The 25,597-nt window shown below is 44.5% G+C and overlaps 1 protein-coding gene across 2 annotated transcripts in view; it reads left to right on the top strand.

Annotated features, from left to right (window-relative positions):
• LOC101066933 (protein bicaudal C homolog 1) overlaps positions 1–23,461 on the top strand; it is a 36,131-nt gene extending 12,670 nt beyond the window's left edge. Inside the window, exons 3-21 of one of the 2 annotated variants that reach the window (XM_011602963.2) lie at positions 4,798–4,867; positions 7,401–7,480; positions 7,971–8,129; positions 8,448–8,501; positions 10,788–10,970; positions 11,847–12,098; positions 13,077–13,208; positions 14,309–14,513; positions 15,339–15,491; positions 16,068–16,252; positions 16,351–16,492; positions 17,744–17,897; positions 18,051–18,210; positions 18,296–18,335; positions 19,104–19,258; positions 19,352–19,505; positions 19,623–19,789; positions 19,933–20,032; positions 20,957–23,461. In XM_011602963.2, the coding sequence (XP_011601265.2) occupies positions 4,798–4,867; positions 7,401–7,480; positions 7,971–8,129; positions 8,448–8,501; positions 10,788–10,970; positions 11,847–12,098; positions 13,077–13,208; positions 14,309–14,513; positions 15,339–15,491; positions 16,068–16,252; positions 16,351–16,492; positions 17,744–17,897; positions 18,051–18,210; positions 18,296–18,335; positions 19,104–19,258; positions 19,352–19,505; positions 19,623–19,789; positions 19,933–20,032; positions 20,957–21,084 (2,673 nt within the window). In that variant the 3' untranslated portion in view covers positions 21,085–23,461. Of the gene's footprint in view, positions 1–4,797; positions 4,868–7,400; positions 7,481–7,970; positions 8,130–8,447; positions 8,502–9,366; positions 9,508–10,787; positions 10,971–11,846; positions 12,099–13,076; positions 13,209–14,308; positions 14,514–15,338; positions 15,492–16,067; positions 16,253–16,350; positions 16,493–17,743; positions 17,898–18,050; positions 18,211–18,295; positions 18,336–19,103; positions 19,259–19,351; positions 19,506–19,622; positions 19,790–19,932; positions 20,033–20,956 lie in introns of those variants that run through there. The other variant, XM_029834829.1, reaches the window with a different exon arrangement.
• Positions 23,462–25,597: the final 2,136 nt, after the last annotated feature.

The raw sequence follows: 25,597 nt of genomic DNA, 5'->3' as shown, positions 1-25,597 counted from the left end.
TTCAAAAACCCAGTAATGTGAAACAGGCGCCTCAAGATGGCCTTTGGAATTTTAACAAGGTCTTAAGATTTGCTCTCGTTTGTCTTCATCCCTTGTATTTGAAAGAAACGCTAGTGGTGCACATATCTGCAGAAGGTGTGTCCTCATCTCACGATGCTACTCTGATGGAGGACAGCTGTGTGGGACACTCTGCCAGGCAGGACTAGGACTGTGGCACTTCCCCAAGGTGAAGTTGTCAATTACAAATTAGTATACGCTGGTTTGTCTTGGCATGCTGGCAAAGAGCAATAAAAGGAGTGTGCTAAAGTTGTGTTTTTACTGCTGAATTTCCATTTGGATGTAGAGTTTCCCCCATGAAAGTGGGATCCTGATACAAACCCAAAAATAAACAGAGTGGCTGCGGTTCAGCTTTGTTGAAAAGAAAATGGATGAGTTGTGTGGAATACCTTTTAAATGAGTGCAAATGGAAACTCCAGTACGGCTTCCTGTCTCTCACACACACACGCACGCACGCACACACACACACACACACACACACGCTCTCCTCTCTCTCCCTCCTCTTTCTCTCTCCCTCTCCCTCCCATCTCTCTCTCTCATCTCTCCTTTCTTCTCTCTCTCCCATCTCTTCTGTCTCTCTCTCTCTCTCTTCACCTCCTTCTTTTGGAGTATTGAGCTCTCAGACTTTCTTCAGCAGTCCGTATTGAGAAGTGAGTTGCTGAGAGGCACCTAAAATGTTCACCCCCGCACTTTTTCCCAGGCCCAGTTTTGGTTGATCAGACGCTCTCTTACTCGCGTCTCCTGTACTTCCTCTGTGTCCAGGGCAACAGCGAGTCCATGGATCCTTCTCCTGAAAAATTTGTTCCCATTCCTACTGTGCCAGATTGACATTAACTCACAAGCAAATAGTTTTCTTAGTGATGTGGAATTGCAGCTTTGAACCCAGAAAGTATTGGAGGGTTGGAGCGGTGAGGCTTTGGCGCAGACCACAAAGCTGTTTAGAAATGTGAAGAAATGGAGTTATGGGTCAGAAAACCACCGAGGCGCTTGGCTCCTTGAGCCGATAATCAGGCACTACAGACCAGCTCAGAGTCTCAGTGATGGCTGTAGAGTTGATCCATCTTCCATCTCTCCACCCTGTGAGCTGCGGCTCTCTAAGCAAAGCCAGTTGTGTCTCTGTCGGTCCAGAACTCATCCAACTTGGCTCGTAGTGCTGTAGCAGCTTCTTTCAGATGATGATCTTACTGGTATGAAACAGGTATTAAACCTGTATTCCAGTTACACAGGCTTCAAAGATGACTTTTCAAAATGACGATCACGTGACGACTTCCCTCGTAGGGTGACCTGTTTTAGCCTTGTGAGGGGTCTCAGTGGTTGTACAAGCAGCACATTTAGCTTATTCTGTTCCCACTTTCCTCTAAACTCGCCCCTCTTTACACCCCTGAACGACCCACAGCATCCCTTTCCGCTCATCTCCAGCAGTCACGTGCTTTTGCTCACACCCCAGCTGAATCAACAGTTGCTTCACAACAGTGCAACCCTGGAAACGCGCCACTGTTTTGTTGATTACTGCTGTTATTGTACCGTGTACACACAGACAGGGTTATGTACATGAAATACATGTGACGTCTTTATCACATCCTGTTGACTCCACTTGCATGTCTGTGTACGCCCACTGCAAACCTCAAATTGCCTGTCGTTGCATCGATTTTGCGCCGTCAATGATCAGAGGTAATCTATTTCTGGTTTCAGGAAAGGCGAGTGGTAGACAAGAAGGGGCATAACACTAACTGTGGAAGATACTTCATTCTTATAAACATTGCCCCATTTGCTCGATTCTTCATAAAAATAAACAGCGCCTGGCCTTAAAGATGTGTGTGGTCTGTCAGAAATCAATCCCATCTGCAGGAGTTTGCCAAGAACAGCAGTGTTGGACAGGAAACAGGTCTCCCCAGACAAGGGCAGGAGTGCAGGGAGGCCTGTTATGTTTATGCTGATAATTGTAGGTCATGAAATTAAATTTACTAATGATGTGAGTTTGACTGTTTTATAATCTGCTGTAATCTAGTTTTCTGATCAATCATTAAACAGGCAGCAATCTTCACCTTAAGGCCTTTGCATACCATCATATTCCAACAGCTGGTGGCAACGCCAACGGGCTCATCACCTGGGATGTCATCGTCCCAACAACGTTGTTATAACGATGACATCCCAGTAAGAATGCATGAGGGTTCCTCTGACCTGCCAGAATGTCTCTGGTTGCGTGGCTGGCGGAACATGTGACTGCTGCTTCCTGGTGTCCTGCAGCAGGTTGTGCAGGGTTCAGATGGGCAAGAAGGTGCCAGTGGCCGTGTTGTTGCCCGGGCTGTGGTGGGAAAAGCCCTGTCTGAGAATTAGAGACAGTCTTGTTTCTTCCATTTGGGCTTCCAATTGAAAAACTCCTTGATATAATCCAGACACAACTGATTTTGTTGCAGGACTTGTTTTGAGAAGAAAAGCCAAGTAATGGGAAGCTTGGAGGCAAAAAGTTAAAGGAATTTCCCCACAGACCAAGCACTGGAAGCAGATGTTGCTGTGATCTATTCAGATGTTGTGAGCTGATGAAGAGTAGATTGACTCTTGCATATTTCTCTTCATGCCTTATCTGATGCTTGTTTCAGCTTTATGTTGCCTTCACGCTGCTGGCAGGAATTCATTTTGGTGAAAATGGGAGGAATGTTTCCAGTAAAAGGACATTATGGGAGGAACTGGACTTGTGCTGGATGCCAAGACCAGAACTGCTTATCCAATATTCTGAAAGGAATTTCTCCATATTTTGATTGCAGAGAATGATAGTAAAATTTGTTTTGGTTCCATGATTCATTGACTAGAAACTGGACATTATCTGGAGGTGGTGAGCCAGAGAGCTCATTATAGCAAGTGGAGGAGTCCTTCTCTGCCTTTACATAATTAGCTTCTCCTACACAACCAAGCAAATTCTTTCATAGGGGAGAATAAAATGGAAACTATGATCTTTTTTTGGAAAAATGTGTTTTTACTTTAACTGGTCTCATATCAGACTTGTGAAGTGTTTAATTGAAATGTTCTGACTTATGGATTACACAGTTCTATATGGTGAGAAGGCGACAAACTGGCAGCTCTTGTTTTATAGATGTTTCCACCTGGAAACATCAGTAAAAAGTAAAAGTATCAGACCTTGTCTGAACTACAGCTGAGCAGAAGCCTCACAGCAGCATGTGTAACCGGCAGTCAACAAGCCATCAGTGATTGTTGAGAAGGATCTCGAACACACAGGAGAGCATCTGTGCATTGGTTCGCCCAGGAATAAAAGCAGTTGCCGTGTGCCAGGGGAAAAAAAATAAGACTATAATAATTTGAACATGTTGGTAGAACAATGATGGGAATAATTTTGTCTGTCAGCATTAAAGCTGATTGTTTTAAAGCCCGTGACCTCCAACAATCACTGGATTGGTTCGCCGCCGCATGTGAAGCGGCTGGGATGAAAATCAGCACCTCCAAATCCGAGGCCATGGTTCTCAACCGGAAAAAGGTGGAGTGCCTTCTCCAGGTCAAGGAGGAGATCCTGCCCCAAGTGGAGGAGTACCTCGGGGTCTTGTTCACGAGTGAGGGAAGAATGGAGCAGGAGATCGACAGGCGGATCGGTGCGGCGTCCGCAGTAATGCGGACTCTGCACCGGTCCGTTGTGGTGAAGAGCTGGGTTTACCGGTCTATCTTCGTTCCCACCCTCACCTATGGTCATGAGCTTTGGGTAATGACCGAAAGAACAAGATCACGGGTACAAGTGGCCGAAATGAGCTTCCTCCGTAGGGTGGCTGGGCTCTCCCTTAGAGATAGGGTGAGAAGCTCTGCCATCCGGGAGGAGGTCGGAGTAGAGCCGCTGCTCCTCTGCGTTGAGAGGAGCTAGATGAGGTGGCTTGGGCACCTAGTCAGGATGCCCCCTGGGCGCCTCCCTGGTGAGGTGTTCAGGGCATGTCCCTCTGGTAGGAGACCCCCGGGAAGACCCAGGACACGTTGGAGAGACTATGTCTCTCGACTGGTCTGGGAACGCCTGGTCTGGGATCCCCCCGGATGAGCTGGAAGAAGTAGCTGGGGAGAGGGAAGTCTGGGCTTCTCTTTTTAGGCTGCTGGCCCCGCAACCCGACCCCGGATAAGCGGTAGAGGATGGATGGATGTTTTAATACACTCTGAGTGGCATCCAATTTACAGCTCATTGGTGCTTCATAAAGCTGTAAACAGCAACTGAAAAGTTTAAACCGTTAAAAGGATTAAAACACAGAAAAAGAAAACAGGATCTTTTTTCCTGCTCATGGAGCCACTTGAAAGATTTTTCCTTTTTCAACATTTGTGTGTGTGTGTGTGTGTGTGTGTGTGTGTGTGTGTGTGTGTGTGTGTGTGTGCGTGTGTGTGTGTGTGTGTGTGTCAATCATTCTATAAGCAAGTGAGGACATGTTTCCTGGCACTCGCAACAAAAGGACTGTTTGAGGGTTCAGACCTGGTTCTGGGTTTTGGTCCAGGTTCATTATGGTTAGGTAGTTATTGCACTTAGATACTGGTCTTTATAATCTCTGGAGGATTATAAACTAGATTATGATTATTTGGCCTCTCCTGAGGTTTAGGAATGTCCATCACGTTTATTTTATTTTTAATCGCACAATCATTTTCCCTGAAGACCTTGGCCCAGTCTGGGGAGCAGCTGAACTTTTTAAGTAAGCTTGTGTGTATCTGAAGTGATGTTGCTTTGATCCAGAATTATTCCATCAACACTCCTCTCTTTTTCAGATCATGGACGAGACCCAAACGCAGATCGCTTGGCCATCCAAACTCAAAATAGGAGCCAAGTCAAAGAAAGGTGACTGCATACTAAAAGGTCAAATGTCAACCAGCATCACATTTTCAGCCTCCTTTCATCCTCTTGTGGTTTGTTAGGCCTCCAAAACCTTTGTCTTTTAGCCTTAAATAAAAAAAGATCATGAGAGTTAGGCCCAAACAGGTTCCACCCAACCAAAGTTCTTCACCCCAAATCCAAATGTTTGCTCTGTATTTACTGAAAGCTTCACTCTCGTAGCTTTGACTCATTCTTGAGGAAGGTTCACAAAAAACTTAATGAAGCTGAAAGTTGTTTTAATAGAAGAGGAGGGATATTTTTGAAGCTCCGCTCTGGACTCTCTCAGAAGAATTTCAGATGCACTTGTTTAATGGTGACATTGAAATGAACAGGTTTCTCACATCAGCCAGCACCTTTGTCTGCTCTGAGTGACATGCAGGAGTCCATCCTTTCCATACTCCTGCAGTTCTTGGCAAAGTTCCTCCACCACTCTGGTCCTAATAAAACATCAGGACTATTTAAAGCTCTTCCAGGAAGCACTGAGGCCATGGGGGGGGGGGGCAGTGTAGCAGTGCCCGTGTTGTTGTCCAATGGGAAATTGACGGTATCTTCCATCCAGATGTGAAATCTTAATGACATTATGCAACTTCCTCCCTCACAGAAAAGAATTTGATGGCATTGCATCAGAAGCTTTAAAGCATCAGCAGCCAGTCCAGCCAAACTCTTGCATCCATTCCTGGAGCATTAGTTCATTCATAAAAAATAGTTCGAAATGTACGAGAATAATGCTCTGAGGAGGAGGTTTAAACATCTTTTTTCTCATGTTGTGTAAGAAAGAGGAATGCAGCAGAAGAATTTATTGATATTTATCTTATTGGCGAGAACGTGTGGGAGCAAAGACCTCTAGAGCTGATGGGAGGCAAAGAACAAAAAGGGGGGCTTGGCATGGGTAACAACAATGCTGGAGCACAGTGAATCATAAATCACTGGTTTTAAGTTTTAGTCTGTATTCATAAGCCTGATTGCATCACAGCAGCTAAGTGTCCTGTCATTGTCACCTGGGTGTGTCTCTCACCTGTACAAGTGCAAAGAGGCTAGTTTCCCCCCCGAACACCCCCACCCCCAGGGCTGTGCAGTGTTTTGATTTCTGAACTTGATTTCATGTCCTGAGCTCATAAATGATTTAACGCAGCTCGTGTCTGTTTTCACATTCCCACATTTGCTTTGTATGACCAGCAATTGGATGAATTTGTTTTCAGATGTCGTCATCAATATGAAAAATGGTTCGCCTCGGCCAGCACAGAGCTCCGGGTCACAAGTTCTCCTCTGGAAAATAAACCAAAATTGTTGCAGCTAAACACATCAGCAAAACATTCTGCAGCTGCAGCTTTTGTCCAGTTCAACGCCTGCTTTTATTGGTTCTAGGTGTATTGTTTTGGTTTTTTTCCACTGCTCGTTTTTTATTCCATGGACAATCATCAAAAATGTGCACACAGCACAGTCCACTTCAAGAATGTGGGGGTGTTCTCTACGATGAATGCAACACTCGTTTAGCCTGACTAATGTTTGCCAGATGTGGCTTAAATGCTGGAAGAACATGACGCCCCCGACGGTTACAACATGTATTACACCAGGAAGGGGGCACGTCCTCTGGCTCACAAGAGCTGTTGGATGATGGGAAAAAGCATGCAAAAGATGCTGAAACTCAATTTTTCCTAATCCCTCTGAAAGGATCCTTGTGATCTGGTTTGTGGTCTTTTTTGGTTGGTTCAGATTGCTGACAAACCTAGTGATAAAGTTGTATTTCTAGTTCCATTTCTAGTAAAACAGTTTAGTTCTTTGTTAAGAATCTGCTCAGATCTGCTGTAATTTAGAAAAAAAAAAAAAAAAACAGCTGCGATAAGCCTCTGACTTTGATGGAGCTTTGTCCAGTCTGACGGCCTCCTGCTAATCTGAGACGCTGTCGGGGAGGGCTGTTCCTGGAAGAGCGCTTAGTCAACGTCCTGCCATTTGGTTAACACGGGCTGTGTAGTACACGTGTGCGTGCCTTCGTTTGTTTTCACATTTGCCTTCTCGAGGGCTCAAGTGTGCGTAGATCCAGATGTCGGCTCACCTAAGACGGACGTGCCTGCCTTGAATGCATTTTCCTTTTGGTTATTTAACTGAAGTATTTTGGAGCTGAGGGTAGCTTTGGACGTTCGGGTTGCTGAGTGCCAAAGAGCAGATTCAGCATGATGGTTTCTGTGCTCCAGCATGTCAAAACTGGTTTGTAGGAGAAAATCCCATTGAAAAGGTTGAGGTGAGCATTCGCATTGAGGCTTTAATCCTCCGTCTTTAGCTAACGGATGGAATTAGGAAGACATCACATGTCACATGTCTTCTGTCCCCACAGGGGTGGAGTCTTCCTGCAGACCAAAACAGGTTTTGCAGATGTCAAAGCAACATTTGTGATGCTCGTGCAGGCACACACAGCTTCAGTTTTTGTGACACGCTCAAGTTGGACCTCTGCTCTTCTTGTCTGACTCCCAGTAAACTTTTACACTTCCTGTCGCTGCAGATCCTCACATCAAGGTGTGTGGAAAGAGGGAGAATGTGAGGGATGCCAAAAACAGAATAATGTCCGTCCTTGACACAAAGGTAACAACTTTAGCTCCTTGTTGTTAGACTCTGTGTGTTTGTGTAAATCTCTCCTCTTTTTTATCCTCTTAGACTCTTTCTTGTAATGGTTTCAATCATAGCTGCGCCAGTGTGTGTTAAGGCTTCATTGCTATGGCAACATATGACCTGATGTACCTGGGTGAATGTGCTGTAGCGCCACCTGGGGGCAACTGATCTTCTGCGCAGGCTGAGCTTGCAGCAGCAGATGTCTTCCTATTATCTGAGTTTCTCCTCATTCCTTTAAAGAACTGCAGCATTTATAATGTGATTTTTAAAACAAAGCATGAACTCCTTTTTTTTTTTTTGTTAAAGAAAGTCACAAATATCTATATTATGACGTTGCTGCAACAGTACCATACAGCATTAGTCTACAATGTACCATGTGTTAGCTCCATTCTTGTTTTCACAATGCTGTAGAATGGTGTATTTCTCCTTTATCCCTCCATGATCCTGCTCTTCTCCTGGTTAGAGCAACAGAGTGACGCTGAAGATGGATGTTTCTCACACGGAGCACTCCCATGTTATTGGCAAAGGTGGGAACAACATAAAACGGGTGATGGAGGAGACAGGCTGCCACATCCATTTCCCAGACTCCAACCGGAATAACCAGGCAGAGAAAAGCAACCAGGTTTGACTGATGCTAGTTTTAAATTTAGGAATGTCATCCTGCTCACTTGCTCGTCTTTGTTTGTTCTGCTGGAAGTTGCAGAGCCTTGAACAGGAATGAACTCTGGGCAGTTGTGTTGAACAAGCAGTGATGTGATTCAGTAAAATAAAGACTTTCTGTAAATTCAGAACAGGTCTTTCAACTCTTGGTTTCCATTATGACTTTGCTACTTTTTTCTTTGAAGACTGAAATTAAATGCAACTTTAACGATGTCTCTGCCACTGTTTGTCCTGGACTGAGGGAGAGCTGATTCATATATCAAATATTTATTGTGCCCAGGTGTCCATCGCGGGGCAGCCAGGAGGGGTGGAGGCAGCGCGAGTGAAAATAAGGGTGAGTTTGGCTGGTCTGCATCAGTATTAAAGGGACTATCCACCAAAATGATAACTCCCTTAAGGCTGATAAATATGAGGTTTTAAGCTTTATGGAGCGCAACAGCCACGGTTGCCACGGCAATGAATCTTCTTACAGTGGAAAATGTTTAGAAGCATAATCTGTTAATTCTCTTGCCAGTTCTACTTTTGTTCCACATATGTTGCATGCTGTGCAGATGGGACTTTTTCTAGGGTCCAAGAAGCCGTATTGTAATTAAAAATCAGGTATTTAACAGATTGGGGAAGAACCTCACAAGTGAAGCAATAATTATTTTCTTTCCTCCCATGAGGACATGGATGGACAGTATCAGTACCAGCTGACTAACCCATCCGCGCATCAGTCAGAAATCCTGTTCAATATCGCGCATATGCTTCAACTCATAATTTTCTTGACAATCAAAATATCAGGCTGGCTTGTGATTAAGCTAACAGGACCAGGAGAAGGTTCTTGTGTTCCGCACTTCTCTGAGCTGGTTCAGACATCTTGTTCTTAGGGCGTGTCCTCCAAGAACTTTGCTCTCCAAAGAGGTTTCCAGCCTTCTTCTCTGTCCTCTGTAACATTCATACTGGAGGTCTGAAGCTTTTGCAGTGTGAGCACAGTGAATCTGTTAATTCTAAGCTTTTGCGCCATTTCAGCACCTCAACAGTCCGATTCTGGGAACAGCTTTTTTCCAGCATGAGTCGACTCGTGCTAGTAGTCTTGTGCTTGTATGAATAACAAAGTGGGGTGTGTTTGATGGAGAGAAAGAGGAAGGTGAAGGTCACACTGGATTTGTGCATTGGCAAATGTCTGTTTCAGCATATCCGGACGGTTGTTTTCATTATCTGGAGGAACAGCCCCAGATATGGCTGTAAAAAGAGATCACAAATGTAGCACTGTTGTCGGCACAGAGAAGCTGATGGGAACCTCAAAGATTGTCTTGGCCTCTGAAGGATTCAGTCAGCAGATGATGAGGGCGGATCAAGTGAGACTCTCCCTCTAAATTAACTTTTTCACTTATGATTGTTGTTTTACAATCTGTCTCTAGAAGAATAAAATGCTGTCATTGTGTGGAAAAGACCAAATGTGTACCAGGAGAAGCATTTTTGGTTTCTCTAGAGAGACCTCATCAGCCTCATGATTCTATGTAGAAATAAGAGTTAGCAGATTGGTAATTCAGCCTTCTTGGCTTTACATCAAACATGAAACATGGTCAAAGCCTGGCTAAGCTAAGCTAACCTCTGGTTGTAGCTTCATGTAGACCTGACAGAAGGATCACTGTTTTAATCCATCCCATCATAAAAGACAATGACTGGAGAGTCTTCTGTCAAACAAGGACACAGGAGGGTTTTATTATATTATTTCTTTTGTATTAGATTCTGCTGCAGATGGAGGTTTATTCCATGCTTGACTCCTTGAAGTTGAGGTTAACTGTAAAACAATAGAGCTTGTGTGTGTGGTCCTGTCTGGCACCCCAGCGTCATCTCGTCTTTCTTTATGAACTGCAGCAGCACTCGTGGCTAAACCGAACAGGCCTGTTGGGGCTCTGTTTAGATCTGTAACCAGCTGATGGATTTTCAGAGGTTGGAGTTGACAGTGGGGTGATGAAAGGAGGGGTCTGCTCCTATACTTGTCTCTGTGTCCAGGTGTTGTATGAGGAGACCTCAGGTCCTTTTATACGAGTCGGCCAGGTGTACTTTTGGGGGGAAACTCTGAGGTCAGCTGAAAAAAATAATCAGTCGATCCTTCATTCAGTGTTTTGCCTCCTATTGCTCTGCTGCTCTCTGGTTGTATTTCTTTCAGTTCTGACTTAAATTTCTCAAACCTTTCACAGGCAAACACTGAAATGTGATATCAATGAAAGGCCAAGTGCATATGGGACTGATCAAGCCTGCATTTCTTTGGTCAGAGCCATTCACGCTGCTGCCCTTTGCTGGCAGCAAAAACCATAGTGGCGCTCCGCCCAGGACCCACATTGTGTGTGTGTGTGTGTGTGTGTGTGTGTGTGTGTGTGTGCGCGTGTGTGTGTGCGCGCGTGTTCTGGAACTGCTGACTTACTGCTTGTGTTCTGAGTTTTGCCACCTTTAAACATCAACTGTTATGTCAGTTCACACAAATTTATATCACATAGAAGTTCAAAAATTTTCTCTATTTTTGCTTCCTAATCAAGAAAGTGGAAATGCATTCTGGATGATTGAAATCTTCTCTCCTCCTTGTCACAACTGTGGTGTTGACATCCTTCTCGTGGTCCCCTCTGTGTTGCAGGAGCTGCTCCCTCTCGTTCTGTCTTTTGAGCTTCCAGCCATCATGCAGTCTGACCCCAGCTCTCCTACCGTGCAGCACATCTCACAGACCTACAACCTCACAGTCTCCTTCAAGCCCCCAACGCGCCTCTACAGGGCCAGCGGGGTGGTCCGTGGCTCTCAGAATAACACTAACGCAGTCAAGGTGAGACTAACATTGAAGGGCAGTGAAGAAGCAACATGCTGTAAAAATACAATACTGCATTAAGGCCAAAGACTGAGGTTCCACCACTCAACACTCACTTAAACTCCTGCGTGCTCCTCGTCAGTGCAAAAATATTTGTATTCATTATGTTTCAACTTTATCCAGAGCTGCTCTCTGGAGGGAAAAGGGGCAGGAGGGTGCTGAGTGGGGTTTAATTGCTCAAAATGTGCAGCTGCTGGGTCAGCCGTGCCTCTAACAGAGCCAGAAAAGCAGCCTCACTCTCCAGCTTTTAGATGTTGGATTGAAACTAGTTAAAGTGTGATCATATTTAAAAACAATTCATATCTGTGTGGAGGTCAGGTCTGTTTACACGTGTAGTCAGGGGCACATTATAGAATATTCCATATTCCCCCTAAATATGAAGCTGCAGGGCTGGAAGATGCTCTGGAAAACACTATACATTTTACTGGTTCGATGGAAAAAACATTATATTCTGGTTGAGCCAGCTTTGATTAGGCTTGTTTAACCATTTGTTAATTTTTCTGTTGGATTTTCCTGCCAGTTTAGTAACACTGTAGGCCTCTATGACCGAGTCATGAAGCACAGATCCAAAGTTCATCATCACACTGAACTGGTCAAGTTTGGGTGTTTAATCAATAAAAACATAGATATAACATTTGAACACAACAATATTCAGATTTAATTCATTAGTTATAGTTATTAGTCTTGATTGCCATCCCTGAAGACACGAAAAAAACCCGAAAGTCATGAGATTTTAATGAGTTTCACTATTATTGTTGTAATTCTCATGATTTATATGTACTTATATGTACCATAACTGATGTTCTGATGAGCGTGTGTTTGCGGTTTGTGCAGAGGGGCATGGCTCTGCTGTTGGAGCACCTTGTTGGGAGCCTCGCCAGCACAATCTCAGTCAGCACTCACCTGGACATCGCACCCCAGCACCACCTGTTCATGAAAGGCCGCAATGGCAGCAACATCAAGCACATCACCCAGAGAACTGGTGCCCAGATCCACTTCCCTGACCCCAACAGCCCCCAGAAGAAATCCACAGTCTACATTCAAGGCACAATTGAGTCGGTCTGCTTGGCACGGCAATACCTGATGGTGTGTGACTTGTGTGGAGTCCTTTTTAACCGTATTCTAAAATGGGGTCAGAGCGTGTGGAGGCTATAAGGATATCACAGGCATCTTCATGGTTCGAATGAATGATGATGTGGTTTTTGAGAGGAGGAGAATGCTTGCTTGGTTCTATTTATACTGCTGAAATGTTCTACAATCATCTGTTGCCCACTGAAAGCCAGGCTGCATGATGGGAAGTTTCAGAGCTGCGTACCTGCAAGTGAGGGACAAGCTTTATCTCAATATAACGAGATCTCTTTTCCAAAGCTGATGACTATGTTAATCTGTAACTGAATATATCAGCTGAGGCCACCTGCAGCACATGCGTTGGACACGAGCAGCTTTGGTTGTCTCTCTGGAGCTCATGATGTGGGCCAGAAATTCTCCCAGTACTCTGTTCTGTCTGTGGTCTTCCCATTTGGCCCCAAAGACATTGAGCAAATGCCAGATTAAGCTTCTGTGATTAAACATGGCGTTCCCTGCTCTAGATTTACACAACTGCCCTATCCTTGTCTGGATCAGAAAACCTGATGATTTATGAGGAAGAGCTGGTGGGTGGAGAGGAGGCTGCTTGGTAAACATGGAGGAGTCACTCTGAAATGTGAGGAGATCTGCTCGCAGTAGTGCACTGTGTGATTCCAGTAGACAGTCTCCAGATTACAGCTACAATCTCAGGCTTTGGCCCTATTCTCTGTTGCTAATTACACCCGTGCACGATGGGAGTGCTCTCCAGACGTTGAACCAAAATATAGATGTCTGTGGCCCTCGTGGTAGCAAACAGATCCCGACTCTGCAGCTTTCCTAAGCCGGCGCCATGAGATGAAGTCTATATGTGTCGGTAGAAAAACATTAGCTCCCATCCTTTACAGGAGGTGTTGCGTATGTTTCCTGTGAAACAGCATCTAATACTGTGACCAAACCACTGAAAGGACTTGAGATGACCAGTATCTTTATATTCTACAGGGCTGCTTGCCACTAGTGTTAATGTTTGACATTAAAGAGGACGTTGAGGTGGAGCCTCGGTGCATCACCGCACTCATGGAGCAGCTTGACATCTTCATCAGCATCAAACCAAAGCCTAAACAGCCCAGCAAGGTATGGCCCGTACACTGCACAGATTGCACACTTTATTCAGTGTCTGTCAGATGCCACCAAAAAACAAATTGGCCATTTTCCCAGTTGAGAGTTTCCATCTGGCTTCAGAGCATGATCTTGTCAAGATCACTGCGTCACTTCCGCCACTGCGTCATGAGATGGTGAAAACAAAAGCTGAAACCTCAAAGAGAATGGAGTCTTGCCATGCCAACCCTGAGAGTTTGGGCTAAAGTCAGTTAATGCCTAGAATCGCATTCTGCTCTTTTTACTCCCAACCTGCCAGCACTTTCCACCTGCTGAACACAAACACTTGAACCTGAACTTTCTTTCAACAGAAGACGTCAGCTGCTGACTCCCTCTTAACAAATAAATACTGTAACATGTTTTTCATTCCCATATTTTATTGTAATTTTCTTAATTAAAATCTGCTGCCATACAAATATTTATCATCACATTGCACTACTTGGACGTGTCCTGGCTGTGTTTAGAGGGTTCTAGTGGAGTTTTCCAAGGCCTTTGCAGAGGTGCCAGTGTAAACAGAGACGCAGCCCAGACCCTCTTAAGAACCCTTTGCTTAAATATTTTAATGAGGGGACATCCGTGATCCAAAAGGGCCGCCCAACAGCTTTGCCATCGTCTGCCTGCCTTTGTTGGCAGATGCTGAGTAAAGTGTGTAGATGTGCCAGATACGCTGATTTGAATTATGATATTTTTTCTGAAGAGCCAGGATTTGCTGTGTGCTTCATTTCATTTTGAGTCTCATGTTTATGGAAGAAATTGGGACTGCCAATGTCAGAGATCAAAGTCACTCAAACTCCACCATATTTTGTTTTTTTGAGTTTCCTTTGCGTAGGACTTGTTGCCTCACACCATCATCAGTCTTATCAATAAATGACATGTGTTTTTTGCTTATTAATATAAGCTGCCTTTCCCATGTCTCATTCTCTCTCCCACAATGTTCTCTAATCTATCTATTCTTCCTTCCTCCTCTTTATGTTTATCCTCCCATTCACTCTCCATGTCTGGTGCCAACATTCCCTCCCTGTCTTTTGCTCTGTTCATCTTCTCTCGCTCTTTCTCATCACCTCTCCTCAACCCAGTCGGTGATAGTGAAGAGCGTGGAGAGGAACGCTGTGAACATGTACGAAGCCCGGAAATTCCTCTTAGGTCTGGAGAGCAATGGGGTGTCTTCCTCCCCACCCCCTGTGGTGTTGAATCCCACCCCCAATGGCCCGTCGCCATCTCTCATCTGCCCTGTTGGCCTGGACATCCTGGCCTCAGCTGGTCTGGGGCTAAGCAGTCTTGGTAACGGCTCCAGTCATGGGTTTTATTTGCACCATTATCAAGTACACACACTGAAGGGCTGTTAAGCGAAGAAGGGGTTGTACACTGAAAACATAAGAACACTCAAACATCAGCATGTTATCCTGGTTGATATGACTCTGTTTGTTTCTTGCTGCTGTGGAGATGGACTGCAGGTATGTTAAACACCCAGACTTCATTAGCATTGATAACAATTACAATATTTGCTGTCATTGGAGATTTTTGACCCGTCTGTCTTTGAATTGAGCTTTTATTTAAAATGATTTTGGCTTTAGAGACTGGAGCCTCTTCCAACCCAGAGTAAAATAAATAGTTTGAACGATTTAGTATCAAAATACAAAAGTGTGCCATGACGGGCAAGTACAGTAGAAACAGTCTTTTTGTCGGGAGGCCCAGGGCGAAGCTGTGGATGGCCACATCCCGGCCTTTGGTAATTACTACATGCTTTTCCTGCTCAGATTACAGTCCAGCCTGCCAGAAAAATCAGTGGCCTTATTCCTGGAGCCAAACTAGCCCTTTGTTAAAGCCACAGACCTGCTTCTGTCTGTTTTCTTACATCGTCTTTGGGTGAAGATACCAAAGACCACATTGTTGGTGCTCTCGGTAACATGGTTTTGTTGGTAAAAGGACACACAACTTCTGCATATATGACCTTGTGGAAATTGCAGAAATTCTTCATCTCATTTGCTGACAGTTTTATAGAATTCCAATGAAATTGCAGACATCATTTTCAGAGGGGCTCAATCTAACGTGTGATTATGTTGAAAGATGTTCCTGTTCTCTTTTCTTCTACCTCCGTCTATTCAGGTTTCCTGGGTACAACAACACCTCATACCCTCAATTCTGCTCCTCCAAACGCCGTCCTCAACAGCCTGAACTCTGCCATGAGTCCCCTGCACCCCCCCACTAACCCAACGCCCCCAGGTTCCCTGTGGCCCAGCGCTCTCGCCAGCACCCAAGGTTGGACCTTAACCACATTTTTGTCTTTTGATTTTTATTTATTTTTCTACTTGAACAAAAAAAAATTATCTAAATTGTCTGTGGTTTTAGAGGAAGCTGCATCAAATTATTCGAATGATTTAGAGAGAAAAGAAAAAAAACTGGAGGGAAACATTAAACACTGCTTGCCAGCTGTAACGAGATCTAAAATTTCAAAGTGTTTTTGACTTGTTGCTTTGGATAACAGTAAATGTGTTAAACAGCCACAGCCTTACAGTGTTTTTCTGTCAACTTAAAAAGTTGTAAAAGTTTCAGGCTTCGGCATCTTTGAATGTCAGTTGTTAATCCTGTAAAGATGTCAGGATCTTCCGGATGTCACTGCTGCAGCACTTGGCGCTGTCACCTCACTGTATGAAGGCCCCTGAGGGCCAGGGGCTTTTCTGTGTGGAGTGTGAATGTTCTTGCTGTGTCTGTATGGCACTACAATCCAAAGACGTACGTCAAGGGATTGGTTTCTCTAAATTGACCTTAGCCGTGAATAACGGTTGGATGTTAGAAATTGTAATTCTAAAATAAACTTTCAACCCTTTTTTCCAGGCTTCTCATCTCAGCTGTTGCTTCATCCTGCCACTCAGGCCACGCTGAGCAGCATCCTGCTGCCGGGCGTGCAGGGGTACACGCAGAGTGCACCATCACCTCCGCCTGGCCTTGCTCCCATAGACAAGCAGCCCAGCAGCGTCCCTGACTGCAGCAGCTCCTGCACCCTGAATGGACATGTCACGGTTACCGCCAATGCGTTTTGAAGTCTTGAGTTAGATTATTTTGCTCCATAGACTTTCTCTTGATGTTTACGTGCATGTTTGTCTTCCTGCATGTGTAGCATGCTGGCTCAATCTATAGGAGGAGACCAACCGGGTCTCTTGGGGAAAGTGTTTTGACTCCAACTCCGTGTGACTCCGTCCAGGAGGCCAGTGGACACAATCCATCAGAACCACTTTCCACAAAGTCAAACCCACATGAAGGTATTCATCTTTATATCAGTTCGAGTCTGTTTGAATCTTAAGGTAGCTAAAGTACATACATGTGTTGTAAAATGTCTGGATGATTCCTGTCTATGTTGAGGAAATAAGATGTTCAAGTGTGCCAATCCAACTTTCTGTGCAATTTTTTATTCTTATTTATGTACTTCTCTCAGCTTTAAAGAATAAAAAGCTGCTGAAGGGAATCGTGTTCTTCTCCCCTAAATACTTTGAAATCTGTCCCTGTTGAATGTAGCTTTAGGTGCCCAAATGTGTCCAGCCAGATCTGTAGGTCTGTGTAAGTTGTAGGTGGGACATTTAATTCTGTTTGACATTGTTTTCAGGTTTTAGACAGTATTTGAAGAAGGAAATTGCTTCCAGCTGGAGCACAACTCTCATGTTCGTTATGTTAAGACACACCCAAACTCATGATTTGTGTATGATTTTTGTGCAGTTGTACCCTTGCGTGACCAAAATGTTTGAGCTGTTAACATTTTCAGCACTGGCAAAATGGCCTTGCAGGGTAACGTAAATGTCGAATTCCATTTTTTCCACTGAAGATTTATGTAATCCTTAAACTCGAAAAGAACACATTTCTCTACAGCGTCCTCCCAGCCTCAGTCTCTTCCTGACAAAGTTTATTTTGTTGGAGCAGAGATGAATTAACTTCTGGACCTATAGTGGTTAAGAAAGGCCCATATACTCTTGGTTTCTTGCACTTGCGGTTTTCCCCTGAAAGCGTTCTCTCTCACGCGTCTCGGTTTTCTCCCAGTGTTTTTCTCCCCCAATGTGGTGCATCCCAGTAAGGTTTCCTCTAGTTCTGTCCCAGAATGTGTTTGTGCTGGCTCACTCAGCCTGATCCAAGTCAAGGTAGGCCATACTTACATTAAACACTAGACCCCAGTGACCTCTCTTAGACCCACTGACATCATATTATTTTACAGGACACCACAAATTCCAGATTTTTTTAATTGGACCAGATCACACATTTTTCCTGCACATCCGCTTCCACAGCACAGCCTCCTCTCGAAGTAAGAGTGGAGCAGTGAGAAAAGCAGCATAATTAGGGCTGCTGTGATTTTAAATTACGGTATACAGATTTAACACACATGCAGACTGTGTGATGCATATATCCCACAAGGGCCTAAGCAGAGTGACCCAGCCAAAGCTATGTTTGTTCTAGTTAGGCCTGTTTTACATGTGACAACTCAAACTGAAAGAAATGGAAAAACTCTTTAGGTGTGTTCGTTTCAGGCTCGGACACCTTTGTGGAGGTGGGTATGCCCAGGAGCCCCTCGCACTCCGCCAATGGAAGCGAACTGAAGCAGATGCTGGCATCATGCAAGACTTCGTCAGGCAAAAGACAAGCTGTGGAGCTCCTGCAGGGCACCAAGAACTCCCATCTCCAGTACGTGTGACTCTATTCAGACATGGCAGATCTCCCAGTTTAGCTAAAATCACTGACAGCTGTGATTAACTCATCAACCCAGCGTGGATGGAAAGTCATGCGGGACTTCTCCAGTTTGTTATTTTTAAGCATATTTGTGCTGTTATCCACCAGTTCTGACTGTCTCCTCTCGGATGCTGAGTCCAGCTCATCAGACAGTCCTGTGGCCGATAAGAGAGCCCCCGGCAGTGAGCGGGCTGCTGAGAGGGCAGCACAGCAGAACGAGAGGGAGCGGATCAGACTGGGCCCGCAGACCACTTTCGCCAACATCCAGGTCATTATACACAAACCCACAAAATGGGCAGACGAAAGTGGAGGCGTCCAACTCAAACAAGTCAACACTGTTGCTGTCTTTTCAGGCATTTGACTATGAACAGAAGAAGCTGTTGGCAACCAAAGGTGAGGATTAGCGTAAATGCCAGAAGGTTGATCACTGACCTGTTTCATCTTCTGCCACAAAAGAAAACAAAATACAATATTCACAACTTCAGCTATAACAGATTGTGCCAAACTATCACTACAAAAGCAGGTATACTGTATTTTCACGACCATAAGGTGCACTGTATTAAAAGGCGCAGTCTCAGTTATGGGTGCTATTTCTGTATTTAAAACATACATAAGGCACACCGTATTATTAGGCGAATGCTGAAACATACAGTAATGTATGTGACAACGGAAGTAAAACAGTGAGTTTCGACACATTTATTGAACAAAATATTCATTCTTCCGCCACAAAACCATCAAAGTTTTCATCTTCTGTATCTGAATTAAACAGCTGCACTATTTCAATGTCCAACATCCCGAATTCCTCTTCTTAATAATCTGAATCAGACTCACCGACCGGTTCCGGTTCAGCGTTGATTTTATGAGAGCTCTTACAATACATGAAGACGGTATCATAGCCCATGCGTCTACAATCCACCCGCATATGGTGGCATTACTTGCCCGCCGCTGCCTCATAGTCTTTGTAAAGGAGTGTTCGCCTTCCGTCATCCAGTGTTTTCTCAGTGTTTCTCAAATCTCAGTGTTTTAGGTGCGCCTTATAGTCGTGAAAATACGGTAATAAGAAAGACATGTCAACAGTAGCTAAAACATGTAAGGAGTTTAGAAGATGGTTAGAATTGATGCTTTTTGTTTGTGTCATGTTTATGTCATGTTTACATGCAGCCATGCTAAAGAAGCCTGTGGTGACTGAGGTGCGGACCCCGACCAACACATGGAGTGGTCTGGGCTTCTCCAAGTCCATGCCAGCTGAGACCATCAAAGAGCTGCGGAGGGCCAATCATGTCTCATACAAGCCCAGCATGAGCACCACCTATGAGGTCCCAAATAACAAGCCCAAGCAGCGTTGAAGCGTGGATGCTGTAGCACAGTCGGGTTTGTGATCATGTGCATGTTCTTTGCTTTTCTCTCAGGGATCTCCTCTGTCCTTGTCCCGATCCAGCAGCCGCGAAGGCATTGGGAATGGCAGCGACTCTGACAACTGGAGAGACCGGAACGGCGCCGGCAACGGCCTGTCCAGTCACGCCGAGTTCGTCAGCAGTCCAAAAAGGAAACAGAACAAATCTGGTCAGTCCCACTGCATTATTCATTAAGCTGAAGGAAGCATCCTCATGAGTGGAGGCTTCACTGCTCAGCCTGTGTGTGGTCACCAATGGTTCTATATCTGTTTCTATGGATGGACAGCTGCAGAGCATTACCTCAGCAGCAGCAGCAACTACATGGACTGCATCTCCTCACTAAATGGCAGCAACGGCTGCAGCCTGAACTCTTCTCTGAAAGGCTCAGACCTGCCTGAGCTGTTCAGCAACCTGGGCTTGGGGAAGTACACGGACGTCTTCCAGCAGCAGGAGGTAGACCATCACTTCTGCATGGTCAGAACGTCAGCTGTCAGAACACTTTAGGCCCTGCAGCAGACGGAGTCATAGCTGAAACTCAGGAGCTTTTAAAACTTTTAGAACATGTAAAACATGAATTAAGCCTTTTCTACTTCCAGATCGACCTCCAGACATTCCTGACTCTGACAGACCAGGATCTGAAGGAACTTGGTATCACCACTTTTGGAGCTCGCAGGAAAATGTTGCTCGCCATCTCAGGTACAAATGGGGCAGAATTATCTGAGGCAGAACCAGCTGAAGCTCTTTAGAAGCATTTGGTTTTGTCATTTTTCCATACTTTGCTGTTATATTCTCTGAACGGAGCAGATTGGTAGATTGATATATGACATATAATCTCTGCTACCAAAACTCTGGTTCTGAGCACGACAGACGGGGCCGGTTGTTGGCAACCGGTAGAAACCATCATCAGAAGCACATGCCTCCAACATGAGCGCAATGTTTTTTCTCCAGTTGTTCCAGCTGCCACAGACTTCCTGCCGATACAGAGGTAGTTCTGGGCTTGGTTCTAATGTGAAAGTTGCTGGTTTCACACTTCATTACTTCATTATACTTTGGGCATCTTCTAATCTGGAGCTGTGAGGCTGCTCAGATGATTCATGGCTTCCTGCCAGGCCTTGTGTAAAGGTTAATAATTGTGAGAGCCTTCATAGGGTTGTTGGTGCAATTTCAGGAAAAGCGGAGGGATTATTGAGGAAGTGGAGTCCTCCAAATCCCGTTGGTTTGGCTTTGGGATTCCAAGCACAGGTCAGCTTTCCTGTCTAGGGCTTCGGCACAAGAACCTGCAAACCACCGTCCACTTTATCGGCTATTTAATGAGACTTCTGTAGTCAGAATAAAACCAGAGTGATGGTGAAGGAAGGGCAGCCTGAACGGATGGAGCATGTCCGCTGCCTCCGGTAGATGAAGGTTTATGCTAACACTGACAGACTACCTCTCATATTATTGACTGAATAATGAATAAGAATTTGTAGAATGTGTTTTTCCTGAAAGCTGCAGAGCAGCTCCAGCCTAGTTGATCCTATGTTGGCTCCTGGCGTCAACTCACAGCAAGAAACTGTGGCAACATCTCCTTTTAAACCTGTCTTCTCTTTGTTCCTGCTCATACTTTCTGGTGTTTTACAGAACTAAACAAGAACCGAAGGAAGCTGTTTGAGCCACCCATCAGGTCCTCCTTCCTGGAAGGGGGAGCGAGCGGCCGCCTCTCTCGTCAGTTTCACACAGACGTGGCAAGCATCAGCGGCCGATGGTAGGCGCCACCCTACCATCCCAGAACCGTCCATCCTGGAGACCAGTATCGTTCCACGTGTCAGGTTTCAGTGCTCGTTTACCTTCTTTCAGCCTCAGCTGAATTAAGCCTGCTCGATAGGCTGTCATTGACGTGACTTATACATATGTGTAAAAGCCATAAATTTACCTGAAGTGCCAACGCAAATGAACGTTTGTTGACGTCAGATGTTTGTTGAGTCCGTTTGGAGCATGAATCCATTTCTGAGCTTACTGTCCAGTATTTCTGTCCACAGGCAGGATGATAAGTACAATCATTTTACACACTGATGCTAACAGCGTTATGCCGTTCTATCAGTGACTTGCACTTTAATTACACTAGAGTTTCGCCTGTGAGAGCTTAACTCCTTAGATTGATTTAATGACTATGCATTTTTATACTGAATAAAAAGCACAAATGTATTTTGTACGAGACCAAATGGAAGCACTTAGCCATAACATGAGGGCGCTGCCAAATGAAGCCAAGAAAACCAACCAAAGGGAAGAGCGAGTGTGACCTTTGTCCTTTAGTTGTGTTTGGTTCACATTCCTCCGAGGTCAGTCTGTCTGAGATTCTATATTTCTAAGCAAATCAGAAAACAATGTTGTACTCATTATGCATTATGATTTTAGTTTTAGTTTTTATTACTATTTTAGGGGAGTGGGGTGGGATGTTTATTGTTAATCAGTTTACATATTTTTGTACGCGTTAATAGAAGTAAATAAATAGGTTTATACAAGTTTTGGTAATTAGATTGACTAGTATGTTCTTGTTTTCGGCTCTTTGGCCCATGGACTGGTGTGGCTGTGCCAGCAGCAGAGATGTGAGTCCAACTTTTTCGGCCTCTCTGTATCAACACTCATCTTTCTCTGTGTCTCCTCCTCAGTTTGTTTATAACGCACTTTCTTTTGTCTCTGGTTGTTAGCGGTGGCCTCTTTTTGGCCTCTTCTCTAGGCCTAAATCTACATGAAGCACTCCTCTGCACTGAGAAAAGGGTATAGTTTTGGCTGTTCCACACCACAATGTCTGATGTGGAAATGTATTGCAGCCATGTCAAAAAAAGGTTTTCCAGCAGGAACTCTTTTGTTAAGAACACTACTATTGGTGTGACTGTATTCGGGGGGGGGGGGGGGCACATCTGCTGCCAGGTCATTTTCACAGGAGCGCTGGGCTCAGAGATGCACATAAGCAGCCTGAGTTCTGTGATGGGACATGAGCACACCGATAAAAGTAAATAGAAAAGGGAAATTAGCTGTCTGGCTGAAGTGAGCCTGGTGCCTCAACAGGACGGCTGACAATGTTTTGGTTCTTTTTTTTAAATGATCATAGGGTCTTGAATTTGCTTACAGTGCAATCAAATTCCTCCTTTATTTCTAAGAAATGAGAATGATTAATAAAAGCCGTGACTGAAGGATCTTGATAGAAGTAGGAGTTTAATATACTCTGGAGCTGTGGAGAAGATGCTTCTTAGATCTGCATAATGTGGACATTTATCTTCACAAACTCGACACTCCTTTACTCTCCCACTGTTCTTTCATGCATTGTTTCCCCTCTTCCTCCCATCTGATTTGAGCCATTCTTAACATGGTTGTCAAGGACACCCTAATTCATATTTTGACAAGGTTGCCATGCCAACCAGGTGTTTTGCTTTTTTATGTTTTTTGTTTTCTTTCAAAGGAAGGAAAATGGAGAAGATTCATAATGAAGGCATTGGTTTCTCCTTAGCTGAAACCTGGGGCCAGTTGGCCCCCACTCATTTTGGTACTGCCCTGGTACTGTTGAGCACTGATTCTCCCGGTGCCGTGACTCCTGGTCATTTGTTTGCATCCTCCTCGTTCAGGTGTTTGCTGGGAGGGCAGCAAATCTTCCTGTCTTCTCCAGTGACATGTCTTGTTGCAGTTGAATCTTGGATAAATTAAGGGACTCGAGTCTGGATGTTTACTGCCCTCTTCTCTTTGCCTTTCATAATTTTCATTCTTGTCTTACATTTTATTATATTCTCTGTTATTCCAGAAGGTTTTCATGGAGTCTTTGTACATCAGTTAAATGGTACATTTATAATAAATGTAAACCACTACAGGAAATGTTGTAATCATACAACTGTACAAACTGTACCATAATCAACCATTGTCTTGTGGAATTCTGCACAAATCCTGATGTAAGAAGATCTTTCCAAACCTGTTGCCAAAGCTCTGTTGACCGTAGCGTCTTTTGATGCTCTTGTTGTTTTAACTGTATTACAGTACAGATTACAAAAAAAATTTGGAAGTGTCTTTTTGGAAGAAAGTGTCAAACAATCCAAAAAATGTTTGTTCCTACATTCAGAAGGTATTATGAAGATAATAAATGTATGCAAAGTCCCACCCTATGGTTCTGTGTTTCTTCTTTTCAGGCCATGTTACTGTGTTTGCTAAATCTCTATCAGGAGAGAAGGAAAATGCCAAGTGTAGATTTAATCCTGCTACTTCCCTCATTTTCCTGTTGCAGATTAACTCTTCTCTAATAAGTGTGTTTTGCATATTTCTACCAAAGACTGTCTGGCTGTCTGAGAGCTGAACCTTAATCTGAACCATAAACATAATCTGCAGATTTAGAAGAGCCAGGTGTTGCACGTCTCTGCCCAGCCTGCCATACAGCCTAATCTGCATCACTAGTGTAATCCAACAAAATGAATGAATGGGTCCAGTTAGTTTGACCAAGGTGCTGCTTTGTTTCTTATTTAACTTGACGGTCAGAGACCACATAAACGGTGCAGTGTAGCAGAACGGCCTCACGGTGGCAGTATTTGTACTCTAACTCGTCCTTGAGATGATTATGGACACCTTTCATTTCTAAATAAACCACAGACAGCTTTTCCTCAAATGACTGTTGGGAAATAGTGGTTTGAACTCTTAATATCCATGTTGGACTGTTAAGGCACCACATTCATTCATGACAGCACTGTTGATTGAGGTAAGTGTTGTAATTACATTTTAGAATTAAATGACAATTAAAGCACTTGGAAAGTCCTTTCAGAGGTCTGTTGATAACGCTTTACTGCTCAGATGCTGACACTGTCCTTTACAGAAGCAACGGTGCTGCTGTGATGATCTGTGCTGTGTGTGACTCACTTTCTCTTCCTATCTTATTTTCCCACAGGAGATTTCTGAGTTAAACAGAGGGTCCCTCCATGTTGATACCATAACACTGATTGGATGCATGTAAATACTGGTTTGAGGGGGTGATGGTTAGGACAAATGAAGCCAAAGTATTAATTAGTGTCCACCAACAGTGGCACAAGGAAGCTTCAGCTCTACCTCATTTAATCACTGAAGCAAGTTCAACATTTTATAAGCATTGATTTTGGTGATTCAAATTGAGCTCATGCATTTCTTCCTTCAGCAAACTGGTCTGACAGCACAGTGGCAGCATCACGTGCTCAGGGACAGCTGGCCTCTGCAGGGAAGGTGTAAAGAGAAGAGCTGGGACTTGGTTGCAGTCAGCAGAACTGGCTGGTATCCAGTGGACAATATGCTCCCAATGCCTGATTTGTCTGGCTCATTGTGTCAGTCCATCTGTTTCCCCCTCTCCATGAAGGCAACATGAAGAACACATCATCTTTTGCACATTTGCAGGCCTTTTTTCTACTTGGTAACATGATGGCTGAATGTTTTGTCTCGGGCCATTTGGACATACTATACTAGTACTGTTCAATCACAAACTGTCTGTTTCAAATACCCTAATTCATCTGTCTTGACTCCTAATTTCACTGTCAGTGTGAGCTTGGCCATCATGAGCGTTAACAGCACCCTAACCTCCACCACATCAGGTCTGTGTTGAGCTTTCCTCAGTTTGGTGAGGTTGTTTAAAGTTTTTCCAGGATTCATAACTAACTACTGTTGACCACAGATCAGTGTGTCTGACCAGGAGAGGATCCAGAGGCGAGATCTCTGTGAGTAGCCTGTTAGTGCTGTGACTCTGGAATCCAGAACAGCTCCCAAAGAACTTGACAGGAACTATTTGACTGGAGCATCCGAACCCAGGTGAGAGCATGGGTTAGTCGAAGGATTGAACGATTTTACCACCAGGTCACATAGGCGCTTTGCCAGGAAAGTTGAAATCTGAAACAAGTTGTTTTGGATCAGCTTGATCTGTTTTTCCTGATTCCCGTTGCCAGCTGGCCTCTGTCCAGCAGAGTCAGACACTCAGTAGCCTCGGGTCAATGCAGGAGAGGGCATGATCTCCCCAAAGTAACACACATTTCATGCTTATTATTAGTCATGCTATTCTGCTCTAGGAAAGGGATGAATGTGAGGAATGGCGGGTGCTAGGGTGAATTTGTTCCTGTTCCTCCCACAGCTCTGGACATGCTGACGCTAACGGAGAACGACTCTCCCTGGAGGGGGACACGGCTGGGTGGAGACACGGATGGCAAATGGGATAGATGGAGTTCTCATTTGAAGAAAGCCTCCAGAATCGATCAGCCTCGTCACCTCCGCCTTTTCCAACTGAGATGATGA

The sequence above is a fragment of the Takifugu rubripes genome, chromosome 4 (assembly GCF_901000725.2).
Source record: "Takifugu rubripes chromosome 4, fTakRub1.2, whole genome shotgun sequence".
Lineage (NCBI taxonomy): Eukaryota > Metazoa > Chordata > Actinopteri > Tetraodontiformes > Tetraodontidae > Takifugu > Takifugu rubripes.
Note: the sequence above shows the minus strand (reverse complement) of the source record. Positions and strands in the feature narration are given on the sequence as shown.